The sequence below is a fragment of the Labeo rohita genome, chromosome 7, assembly GCF_022985175.1.
Source record: "Labeo rohita strain BAU-BD-2019 chromosome 7, IGBB_LRoh.1.0, whole genome shotgun sequence".
NCBI lineage: Eukaryota > Metazoa > Chordata > Actinopteri > Cypriniformes > Cyprinidae > Labeo > Labeo rohita.
In genome coordinates this window covers 38703572-38716599 of record NC_066875.1, presented here as the reverse complement: position 1 = coordinate 38716599, position 13028 = coordinate 38703572, and the positions used below count along the sequence as shown (strand labels likewise).

The following is a 13028-nucleotide window of genomic DNA, read 5'->3' as shown; positions in this document are numbered from 1 at the left end:
TTTATTGTTTCGTACAATAAAGTGGAGGGATATTTCACATTTACTTGCATTTATTTGATCAAAACAGTAATGCAATAACTATTTGAATAATGTAACTGTTTTGTATTTTCATATATATTTTACATTATACAGATGGTGTCAAAAGTTTACATACACCAGAATCTGGAAAATGTTCATTATTTTACCAAAATATGAGGGATCATACAAAATGCATGTTATTTTTTATTTAGTACTAACCTGAATAAGCTACTTCACACAAAAGACGTTTACAAATAGTCCACAAGACAAAATAATAGTTACATTTATAAAAATGACCCCATTCAAAAGTCAACTTGAAAATGATCCACAGCTTTTTTTTTTAGTGATAGTTAAGGTTTGTCCTCAGGGTAAATTTAACTTTCCAATTTTTCCATTTTTCTGGGTAACATGTAAGTATCTGATGCTTCAGAAGGTAAAGCTGCAGCTTGTTGAAAACTTTTTGAAGGGCAGTACTAAATTTTTCTTCTGAAAAAATCTTCTGTAGCTTCTGAAGGGCAGTACTAAATGAAAAAAATATTATATTTGGGCAAAATAAGGAAAATGTACACTATTCTATTCAAAAGTTTTCACACCCCTTAATGCATCGTTTTTCCTTCTGGAGTATCAGTGAGTGTTTGAAACTTCTGTAACAGTTGCATATGAGTCACTCAGTTGTCCTCAGGGTGAAAAGATGGATCTCACAATCATACAGTCATTGTTGGAAAGGGTTCAAATACACAAAAATGCTGAAAAACCAAAGAATTTGTGGGACCTAAAATATTTTTCTGAAGAACTGTGGCCAGTTCAACTGTTCACGACAAACAAGGGAGTCATGAACAACTATCAGTAAACAAAAACACAGCTGTGAATCATTTAGATAACAACACAGTACTAAGAATCAAGTAATAAACATTGACATTAATAGAAATGTTTCTTGAGCACCAAATCAGCATATTAGAATGATTTCTGAAGGAATGTGACACTGATGACTGGAGTAATGGCTGCAGAAAATTCAGCTTTGCATCACAGGAATAAATTCGATTTTAAAATACATCAAAATAGAAAAAGGTTATTTGAAATTGCAATACTATTTCATGATATTACTGCATTTCTGATTAAATAAATAGAGCCTTGGGGGACACAAGAGACCTCATTCAAATACATAAACACATTTTACCAACCCCAAACCTCTGAAATGTAGTCTATGCCACTAAATCACAGGTGTCACTTTATTCTAACTTAAAAATAAACAATATAATTTAATGTTTAAAGGAGTAGTTCACTTCTAGAACAAACATTTACTGATAATGTACTCGATGGGATCCTTGCTCCTCGGCTGAGCTTGTTTAGAGCCCTTTGAAGCTGCACTGAAACTGCATTTTCCTCCAAAAACATAATTTATGACTGAAGAAAAGAAAGACATCTTGGATGACAAGGGGGTGAGTACATTATCGGTAAATTTTTGATCTGGAAGTGAAATACTTCTTTAACAGATCATTAGATCCATCGCTGGAAGCATGAATACTGTGTGGTGTCAGTAATTTTATCTACATAAAACAAGCATACACACATGGTCCTTCACACTTTTTAAAATAGTATATTTATACAGAAAGGTTCACATAGAGTTTTGCTAAACCTACCTATTAATATAATCCTTGCCACACCCTGACACACACACACACATTGGTTTATTATGCTGGATATTGTTTTCTATTCTTCTTACCTATATTTTTTATATTGAGCTAATCCTATTTTATAACCCCTAAACCTAACCATTACACAAACCTTTCATACATTTCCATTAAGACATAATTTGGTATGCTTATTAAGTTGTTTTCCTTGTTGGATGGTCTCCAAAATGTAGGCAACACACATACACACATACCTCTCCTTGTTCTGCGCTTTCCACACTCTCCCCCTCCTTTCCTTCTTTTGCTTTTTCCTTCTCTCTCTCTCTTTCTGGTTCTGTCAGGGATTCACACTCGTCTTTTTCAACCTCTTTCAAGCCCTTTTCTATCTTGTCAGGTGGAGAGGGAGTGGCTGTGGGAACAGGTTACAGGTTACGGCAGGTGAAGACTCTGTGTGTGTGAGAGATTCTCTCTTCGGGCTGCATATGAGGATTTTGCGTGGGTTTGTACCTGGTTTGGAGGTGCACGGTGTGTTGTTGCAGCTCATTTCAGGTGTGGGAGTGTCTGTCTTAATGGCAGGTGAAGAAGCTCTTGACGATTTCTTGGAGTCCACAGTAATCTCTGGCTTGAGTTCAGGCATGCTCCATTTCCCGTTAATGTGCTCAAACTCTTGCACCTGCACACAATGTGAAACACACCTGCCTCAGTAAAACTCAAATGCATGTGTGCATTTATCTATCTATCTATCTATCTATCTATCTATCTATCTATCTATCTATCTATCTATCTATCTATCACAGCTAGGTGGAGCACAACAACAAAAAAAGAATGCAGGATTTTCAACACATGTTTTACAGTTTAACTATTTTAACACTCAAAACAGGACACTTAAAAAACAGAATGAGACAGTGATATCTGTCTGAATGTGTATGGCTGTAGCAGTGATGCTTAAAACTTATCCAAGATGATTTTATCAGCTGTGTAAAATATAAAGCATAGCATGGTAAAGCATCATTTAATGTATTAATATTAAGAACATATACTACCGGTCAAAAGTTTAGGGTCAGTAAAATGTATTTGACAAACGTTTTTTTATCCTCACCATGGCTACATTTATTTAATCAAAAATACAGTAAAAATAGTAACATTGTAACTCATTTTTATTGTAACAACGTAGATGTCTTCACTGTCAGTTCTGAACAATTTAATCTATGAATGTTTAAGTATTCATTTTTTTAATAAAAAATCTTACTGACGTCGGCGCCGATAGCCTTGTGGGCAGCGTGCCAACATAAAGCGTTGTTGCTCTACGGGCGTCCCGAGTTCGAATCCCGGCTCAAGAAAACCGTATATCAGAATTTTAAACTGATATGGCTATAAAACGCATAATTTAAGCACGACAGACATGATAATCAAAACCAAACAAATTTATTATCAGAGTATCTGAGATGTGAGCTATACAGGCACAGCTCCATTTTGGAATAGGGGACGGGAAGCAGCAGCTCATTGCATGTAAAGAGACGTATGAAATAGCGTTTTTCTGCTTCCACTCAAAATAGGCAATTTGAGAATCTTATATAATTAATGATCTGTGGTGTATTTTGAGCTAATACTTCACTGACACATTCTGGGACACCTTAGACTTATATGACATATTGTAAACAGGGGCATAATAGGTCTCCTTAAAAATAAATACTATAAATAAAGTCAACCTCGCTAATCAAAAACAATCATCTGGTCAACCATCGTGATCTATGCATAGTCCACAGTCCAAAAGGCCTGTTATCACTCTGAAATGAGACAGATAGATACTGACCTTCTTCTTTACAAGAGACATGACCCCTATGCGTGTGAGAACCGGCTGCCTGCAGAGCCCCTCGCGCGGCACACCGTCAGCGAATGTCTCTGAACCGTCAGCCACCGGCTCACAGAGGTGCCTCATGAAGAGCGACACGTACGCCCTGCCAGAGAAACAAAGTCAACGGAAAAGAGAGAAAGTTTCCTTAGCGGTACCCAAGTCTGAAGTTTACACACGTCTGTATCGAATTACATTTTCCAAACACATTTACTGGTAAAGAAAATCATACTTGAACTCTTTTTCACTCTTGCCACGGAGGTCTCGCACGAGCCACTGAGAGGAGAAGGCGTCCTGAGCTGGCATCCCCCATCTCATGATAGCATTCAGGAAGGCTTTTCTCTGGCGCGTATTAAAGCCCAATACCTGATAATCACACACAGACACACGATTAGGAAGAAGATTCCATTTTTATGCGAATTGTTTTAATCTAATCAGGCCTCATACGAAAAACAGACATGATTTTAGTGACATTATGAAACGTTACTGGGCAATTCTCAAAAGTGGAAAAATGCAGCCCCGTTATCTCCAGCTGTATGTCAGTCAATTTAATTATGAGAGGCATGAATCCAGAGACCCTGTATATACTGGACACGCAGGCGACCTTCAGATAAGCAAACACTCGGAAAATACACTATAAATCACATTAAACTGTGACCAATAGGCGTGTGTTGATTTTACACTAAGCATGTGAACATGCCTTTTAATGGCCATTTACAATAGTTGTGCCAACACAAATGAACTAATAAAGAAAAACTGCAAAATACCTCGATGTTGCCGCCAACTCTGGCCAACAGGGGTGGCAGTGGTTTATCCTTCTCGTTTCGGAGCTGCCTGCGTGACTGTCTGCGACCTGGACGAGGGGAGAGGAAAGTCAGCCAAGAGATCAGTTCAACATGTCCATCTCACTGAGCCAGCATCAGGAAACAGGGTTACAGCACAGGAAGGATACATTATCCTGAACAGCTGCAATACATAAACTGCAAATGTGTCTTCAGAAGAAAAGCAAAACCTGACAAAACCACAAGACGTCCCAACAAGGTAGCAAAAGAGGCACAAAAGGAGCAAATAAATATCTTAATTAGTCTAAAAGGAGCCAAAAGGTTTTGTAGTCATATTTGTACATTTGTGCGTGAAGCTTGCATGTGCAACACTCACTGAATACTTTTTAACAGTTTTATTTTAATAGTTTTTAATATTAATTAAACTTTTAATCTTACTCTATTTGTAAAAAATAACATTCATAAATGCAGAAATTGTTTTACTAGTTTAATTCTTTGTTAGGGGGATTATTTATATACATATATAAGCACAGGTATATTTGTAGCAATAGCCAACAATACATTGTATTGGTCAAAATGATCTCATTTTCTTTTATGCCAAAAATCATTACGATATTTAGTAAAGATCATGTTCCATGAAATATTTTGTAAATTTCCTACCGTAAATATATCAAAACTTCATTTTTGATTAGTAATATGCATTGCTAAGGACTCCATTTGGACAACTTTCAAGGCAATTTAGATTTTTTTGCACCCTCAGATTCAAGATTTTCAAGTAGTTGTATCTCAGCCAAATATTGTCCTATCCTAACAAGCTTAAGCATATTTATTCAACTTTCAGATGCTGTATAAATCTAACATAATTTTTAAAAAATTGAACCTTATGACTGGTTTTGTGGTCCAGGGTCACATATATTTTATATTCCATTCCAACACTTTGCAATATTGTTCAATCCGTCAACGCATTAGCATTAGTATCAATTCATGTACATTAAGAATAAATATTTTTTATTAAACATTTTAACATTAATATTAATTTATAAATATAATATTGTTTTATAAACTTAATATTGTATAAATATGATATTGTTCTCATTCATTCATAATACATTAACTAATGTCAACATACACAGTTTAAAAAGTTCAAATTCTATTAGTATATGTAGAAATAACAATAACCTTAATTAATTAATAAATGCTGTAAACATATTGTTTATTGTTAGTTCAACTGAACATTATTCCAACCTAACTATAAATAACTTATAATAATTTATAACTTAATTATAAATAATAAGTAATAATAATAATAATAATATATCATGATATTTTATTAGTAGTTATAACATTTATGGCCCTATGAAATCTGTTCTATTTTTCCCAAATTCCGTCTATTTTTTCTGGAATCTGTTTTTTCTGTTTTAATTTTTCTAGACTCTGTTTTAATGGTTAAATTTAAAAAATCACAATCAAAAAGTATGTCGGATTAATTGAAATCGTGAAACTTATACAATTTAGCAGCAATTTGTTAAAAGTTCAACAAATATTACATTTTTAAGGCTCTATGAAATGTTTTAATTTTTACTAAATTCTATTTTCCATCAATTACCTGGATTCCATTTTAATGGTTTCGTAAAATTTTAATAATCAAAAGCATGACTAATTAATTATTTTATCATTCTTTTTTTTCCCCAGAAATCCTGTGTTGGGTATTTACAATTTTTCTGATAAATAATTTCTGGTAAATATTCCTTAAAAATAATGTTTTAATAATAATTTTATTATTAGTAGTAGTACTATCAATACATTAAGTAATATATTTCTGTCACAGTTTGTTCAAGTTAAACCAAACTTTTATTTTAAAAGGTTGCTGTAAAGACCATTAAGTTTCAGTTTGTATATGATATGACGATAGTTTTTCTCATAAGAAACAGTAAAATATTCATGAAGTGATTCTCAGAGCAGTTCTAAATATTATTTTTATTTGTTCACATACTCATATATTGAGGCGGCAATGTCATGCACGCTTCGGTTTGTGTGTAGTAAATGAAACAGAGGCATGCAGAGGCACGCAGAACATGCAGGTTTGTATTTAAATAGTATTTCTGTGTCATAATATTCACAGACACTAGTCCATATCGTGATTTAAGTGGACTGACCTACTTTTGATTTATTCATCCCAAATTGGACAAATTTCATTTTTATGACTATATTCCGCAATTCAGTGTGTGTTTTCCGCAACACAAAAAATCATAGGCCCCTAAACGCTTTATTATGTTTATTTTTGTTACTAAAAAGAATATGTGAATGGGAACTGATAGTGTGTTTGTTTGCTACTCACCCTCAGGTCTCTCATCAAAGTCCTCATCTTCCTCCTCTGAGCCCACGGAGTATTCTGATTGGTTATCTGAAATGTCAGCATGCCACTCTGTATATGGAACAGCATAGAGAAAAGAGCACTGTCAGTAATAAACAATCAAAAAGAAACCACAGTACAGAGCACGTTCAGCAGTGGTCAAACAATTTCCATTCACCAGAACCCTCAAATAAAGCCCAACAAAATCTTATAAATCAGTCTGGCAACCTTCTCCAACAGTGGAAAAAAGACAGATGCGATCGATTCATATTTGGCTCTTTTGCGACAAAATGTTCTTTATCTCCATTTATCTAACTCTGCACAAGCGCTCTGTTCAAATTCAGCTGTCAGAGAGAATGATTTAGTCCTACAGGAAAACACAGGACTGCTTAAACCAAAACGAAAACCCACAAATGTCAATTATCGAAGCAAGGCCGCTGTCAAATTTTTAAAAAGGCCAGGAGATTGTTCTTTGTGCATATGTAATATATTCTGCTGCAACGAGTCAGGCTGCTTGGATACACAAAGAAAAGTATGTGTACCTACAGTTTATCTTACTTATCACTGTAATTACGCAGCCATAAGCGACATCACAAAACCATAAATTTTATATTGTTCCTTTTTGGAGAAAACCTCCTTTTTCATTTTTGTTATTTGTCTTCTTCCTGACCATTTGTTTTTCTCTTTTTGACACATAAATGAAAAGCTGCCACACTCTGGCATCCCCTGGGTGTTGTGGATGTAGCCGTTTTTGAGTCAACTGCATGTGGCTGTTCTAACCTGACCAAAACAGCAGTGCGTGGGATATAGTCTTTCTTTCCCACTCAATCAAAAGTAAAGTAGTAAACCACACGCCAAGAATGAAGCTGCTACAAGATGTAATTTTGGAGATCTAAATGAGATAATATGCTACATTTATATGACAAGCACAAACATGGTTTATTGCAATAGTAGGCAAGAAGAACGGGCTAATTAAAATGCAGTGGGGTCCAAAAGTCTGAGACCACACTGAAAATCCAAGATTCAAAATTCAATTGAATCCTTGACAAACTTACAACAAAGAAACATTTTGACATAAAATAGAAAAATATTGCAGATGGCTGACTCTTTTTAGGTCACTAATAAAATAATCGAATTTGATACATAGACCATGTGACTCCTTTGTACAGACAGTCAGATGTTCTTTCGTTTAAGCACAACACGCTCTTCGAGTTGTTTGCAAATTATTCTGGAGAACATGATCATCAGGTTAAAAAAAAAAGTTCAAGGGCTGAAGCAAAATTCAACATTCTAAATACTAAGAAATGACTAAAATTAATTCATTTTAACATTTTACCTTGGTCCTCCTGTGCTGCGTCATTGTAGTTGACCTGTTTGCGGACTCTCTTTCCTTTGCCGAGATTTCGGGCCAGATCTTCCTGCTGCTGTTCGTAGTGGTGCCTTAAGAGTTTCTCCCAGTAATCAGGATCCACATTCTCTTCCTGCTTAATGATCTCTCTCTCTATCTCCTCTATCTGGACACGCAACAACAAATGAGATCTCCTTAATATATCATTTGTTTCTCAAAGACACCAACAATATTCTATAGAGTGGAAATGGAGAACATCTTCTGCTTTAAAGAATGTTTCTCCTGAAAACAGACCCCAGTAATCTCCAGTATCTTCTAGAGTTTTAAGGAAAAATCTATATATAGATATAAATATAACTTAAACATTTCTAATCACATTCTTGCAAGACTAAATTGTTTAAGACACGTTACTTTTATAGCTCTATACTATTACTGTATGTCAAAAATGTCAATTTTTTATGTCTCATTCTCACCAAGGCTGAATATATTTGATCAAAAATACAGTAAAAACAGTAGTATTGTGAAATATTTTTAAAAAATTGTTTAATATTTGAGTATATTTTTAAAAATCTGTAATTTTCCGCAGCCATTACTCCAGTTTTCAGTGTCACATGATCCTTTAGACATCATTGACAATCTTTAGACATATGCTAATTTGGTGTGCAAGAAATATTTCTTATTATTATCAATGCTGAAAACAGTTGTGCTGAATAATTTTGCATAAAGCTCAAAATAATTCATTTGAATTTGAAATCTTTTGCAACATTATAAATAGCGTCCTTGCTAAATAAAATACCTATTTCTTAAAAAAACAAACAAAAATAACATACTGACCCTAAACTTTTGAATGGTAGTGTATAGGGACGTAACGATATTATCAATATCATGGTATCGTGATAACAAAACTGTCTCAATATTATCATGAAGATATGAAACGATATAGGTCTTCTAGGCAAAAAGTGTAGTTTTTTTTAAATATTCTAACATAAAAGGTCATTAAAGTTGTGTTTTGGGCCATTATGCTTTGGCACAATATGGCTTCATCAAGTCTGTTTTCTCTGTGCGTTTTTATTGAGACAGTTTTGTTATCACGATACCATGACAAATGACAAACAACACATGACAAATTACACTGTGTCATTATTTACTGAACGAAAATGGAGCCAAAATGGAAAAGCCATGTGTGAAAAAGTTAGGGCACCCTTACTGTTAACATTGGAATTAAGAGGGTAAATAACAGTTAACAACTGCTAATTAAATACCTTTGATTAACTGATCATCAGCAAGTCTGAGCGCCTCTATAAAAGCATAAACTTTGGCAGTTTGCTGGTCTGGAGCCTTCATGACAATACCATTAGAAAAATATGGGACAAAAATGGCATGTTTGGAAGGCTTGGCAGAAGAAAGCCTCTTCTATCTAAAAAAAAAACATTGCAGCACAATTTAGGTCTGCAAAGTTGCATCTGAACAAAACAGAGTCTTCTAGAATAATGTCCTTTGAACAGACGCGCCGAAGTGGAGATGTTTGGCCATTATGCACAGTGCCAAGTTTATTAAAACCTAAAGAGAATATCAGCACAAACACCTCATACCAAAAGACAAGCATGCTGGAGGAGGGCTGATAGTTTTTGCTTGTTTTGTAGCCGCAGGACCTGGGCACCTCACAGTCATTGAGTTGGCCATGAACTCCTCTGTATATCAAAGTATTCTAGAGTCAAATACGAGGGCATCTGTCCGACATCTAAAGTTGGGCCAAAACTGGGTCATGCAACAGGACAATGATCCCAAGCACACCAGCAAATCTACAACAGAATGGCTAAAAAAGAAAAGAATCAAGGTGTTGCAATAGCCCAGTCCAAGTCCAGAGCTCATCCTGACTCAAATGCTGTGGTGAGAGCTGTGCATAAGCAAATGCCCACAAACCTCAATAAACTGGAACAACGCTGAAAAGAAGAGTGGTCCAAATTCCAGAACAATGCGAGAGACTGATAAAGTCACAGAAAATGAATGCTTCAAGTTATTGCTGCTAAAAGTGGATCTACAGGCAGTTGAATTATAGGGTGTCCTAACTTTGTCACACATGGCTTTTCCATCTTGGCTTTATTTTTGTTAAATAAATAATGACACAGTGTGATATGTCATGTGATGATGTTTATCTGAGGATTTATTTTCCAAATTTCAAGACCTGCCAAGGACCAGATAATTTTTTATTATGTCCTAATACAGAAAACCATGGAATTCAATAGGGTGTCCTAACTTTTTCACATGACTGTATATACGTAAGCAGTACATACTTCAGATAGATGTTAAATTCAAATGTCTTATAGCTAATTTTTCAGAATAAATGTTAATCTTTCACATTCCTTAAAAGTCCCACTCTTGGATACTCCACAAAAACATCTCCCACCTTGTCATCTTCTCTGACGGTGTACTGGGCCACCTTGAAGGAGCTCAGATACTCGTTCATGTTCTGCATGTCAGAGTCATCTGTGGCGTCCTGGCTGCGGTCTAGCAAACGCTCGATGGCGGCATTGTCGTAGTGAATGACGCTGCTGTCATCATCCTTATTGTCCCCTGCTGAAAAAAGAAACAACCTTCAGTACCTTCTTTATTGGGCACAATCATGCCCTATGCGTTATATTTAAAGATGTTCCTTAGTTGTCTAAATTACCAAATGATTTCCAGGTTATTTATAAACAAGCAATCAATTTATCTCATCAATCCCACCCTCAATCTCATCCTTAAAAAGCTCCTCAGTGCCAAACTTGAGGATGTCATCCAGCTCTTGTTTAGACATGGATCCGGCTTTTGATCCCAGACCAGGCCGCACCACCAGGTGTGTGAGCATCATCTTTCTTTTGGCCACCTGAGTGATTCGTTCCTCCACCGAGGCCCGAGTCACGAACCGATATATCATCACTTTATTAGCCTGACCAATCCGATGAGCTCGGCTGAAGGCCTGAGAGAAAGAGATAAGATTCAACATGAAACTGCTACACTGAACTTGCTAAAATATGTTAAGGGGATAGTTCACCCAAAAATGAAAATTCGATGTTTATCTGCTTACCCCCAGGGCATCCAAGATGTAGGTGACTTTGTTTCTTCAGTAGAACACAAACAAAGATTTTTAACTCAAACCGCTGCAGTCACATAATGGCAGTCAATGGGATCCACAGCTCTGAGAGTCAAAAAAACATGCACAGACAAACCCAAATTAAACCCTGCGGCTCGTGACGATACATTGAGGTCTTAAGACACAAAACAATCGGTCTGTGCAAGAAACTGAACAACATTTATATTATTTTTTACCCCTGATCCACTGCAATGTCTAACTGTCCTGAGAGTGTTCACAAAAGTTGGGAGTCGGTGAAAAGCCAACACTCCCGGATGAGTTTGTGCAAGCAAACGTTATCTTCTAGTTTTTAATCAATCAGGATAAGCACAAGTAATTACCATTTTGAGTAGCTGTCACACCCACAATCTCTGCACCGTGTAAACAGTGGGTGACTTATACTATACAAGCGACAAGGTCGCTTCCCCGCATGTGTCTACTATGCCAGAGCGTGTTGACACGTCACGCACCGGCTGTTGTGAACGCGCTCAGGACAGGTGGACATTGCGGTGGATCAGAGGTAAAAATTATATAAATACTGTTCAGTTTCTTGCACAGACCGATTGCCTTGTGTGTTAATACTTCACTTTATCGCCACGAGCCGCAGGGTTTACTTCGGTTTTGTCTGTGTATGTTTTTGACTCCAGTGGTTCCCATTGACTGCCATTACATGACTGACAGAATTTAACGGTTTGAGTTAAAAATCTTAATTTGTGTTCTACTGAAGAAATAAATTCGCTTACATCTTGCATGCCCTGGGGGTAAGCAGATCAAACATCAAATTTTCATTTTTGGGTGAACTATCCCTCCTTGAAACCTGACAGATGCTTTCGTAAGGTTCAAAAGTCTGTACACAAACTGTCCACTAGGTGGCAGACACATGATACAGAAACCCTTAACAAGTAGTGTGAATATCAGTGAACGCTGGTGATGACTGTATGAGACACTCATACTTACCTGAATGTCATTGTGAGGATTCCAGTCAGAGTCAAAGATGATGACTGTGTCCGCGGTGGCCAAGTTGATTCCCAGACCGCCCGCTCGTGTAGAGAGAAGAAAACAAAACTGACATGCACCAGGAGCTGCGAAACAGACAGAGAGAGATTTGATTTAGTCATTACGTGGTTAAAAAATGGCTGTCAACCAGTAGAGATTTTGCTAAGCCGTTAATATGGTTTATCACAAATTGTAAATACCATTATGTAAATATATCTATGTGGCTATCAGTGAGTAGGATGATACTATATACACATGATGAATAAACATGCAAGATGTGTTCCAAACAAGTCACTATAAGGAAGAACTTGGTGTTAAAAGGGGTGCGACTGCATGAAAATTCCTTAAAGTTATATGAAATTACTCAGTGTGATATAAGATTAGCTCATACATTTTGGCAGTAGCAGTAAAATGTCATTAAGATATCATAGTAAATAACACAATGATTAAAATCTCACTGATTAAAAAAAAGGCAACCTCAACACCACAAAACAGCTAAATACTCAATACAAAACAAAAATATATTTATAGCACTACTGTTGTTCAAATGTTTATATATCTGATCCCAGTGATGATCCCAGACTTTCTAAATGCTTTAAACAGCGATATAACTATATCTGTTCTCTGTAATTTTGCCCTTGTAAATTGCAAGTTTTGCTTACCCAACAATAAAATAAATTAGCTGCCATTACAGAATCAGACATTAGGCATTTGGCATATGACATTAACTTTTCTCCACATCTGAAAACAACTGACTCAGCAACTCCAAGAATGGATTGAGTCTTACAAACAAAAACTGTCTTTTGAAATTCACATTCATCATCAATATTTGGACTGGCAAAAGAGGAGAGAGAGAAAAGAGGACTTTGTGATGACATTTTAATAGTTAAAATGAAACCTCTGGCTTCTCAAACATTTCAGGCTACGTCTACATTA

The 13028-nt window shown here is 35.9% G+C and overlaps 1 protein-coding gene across 1 annotated transcript in view; it reads right to left on the bottom strand.

Annotated features, from left to right (window-relative positions):
- chd3 (chromodomain helicase DNA binding protein 3) overlaps positions 1–13028 on the bottom strand; it is a 57747-nt gene that overhangs the window by 17249 nt on the left and 27470 nt on the right. The window contains 10 exon segments of the mRNA XM_051113800.1: positions 1904–2058; positions 2157–2322; positions 3463–3607; positions 3734–3867; positions 4269–4354; positions 6622–6708; positions 7973–8150; positions 10392–10558; positions 10712–10943; positions 12054–12178. Coding sequence (XP_050969757.1) covers positions 1904–2058; positions 2157–2322; positions 3463–3607; positions 3734–3867; positions 4269–4354; positions 6622–6708; positions 7973–8150; positions 10392–10558; positions 10712–10943; positions 12054–12178 — 1475 coding nt within the window.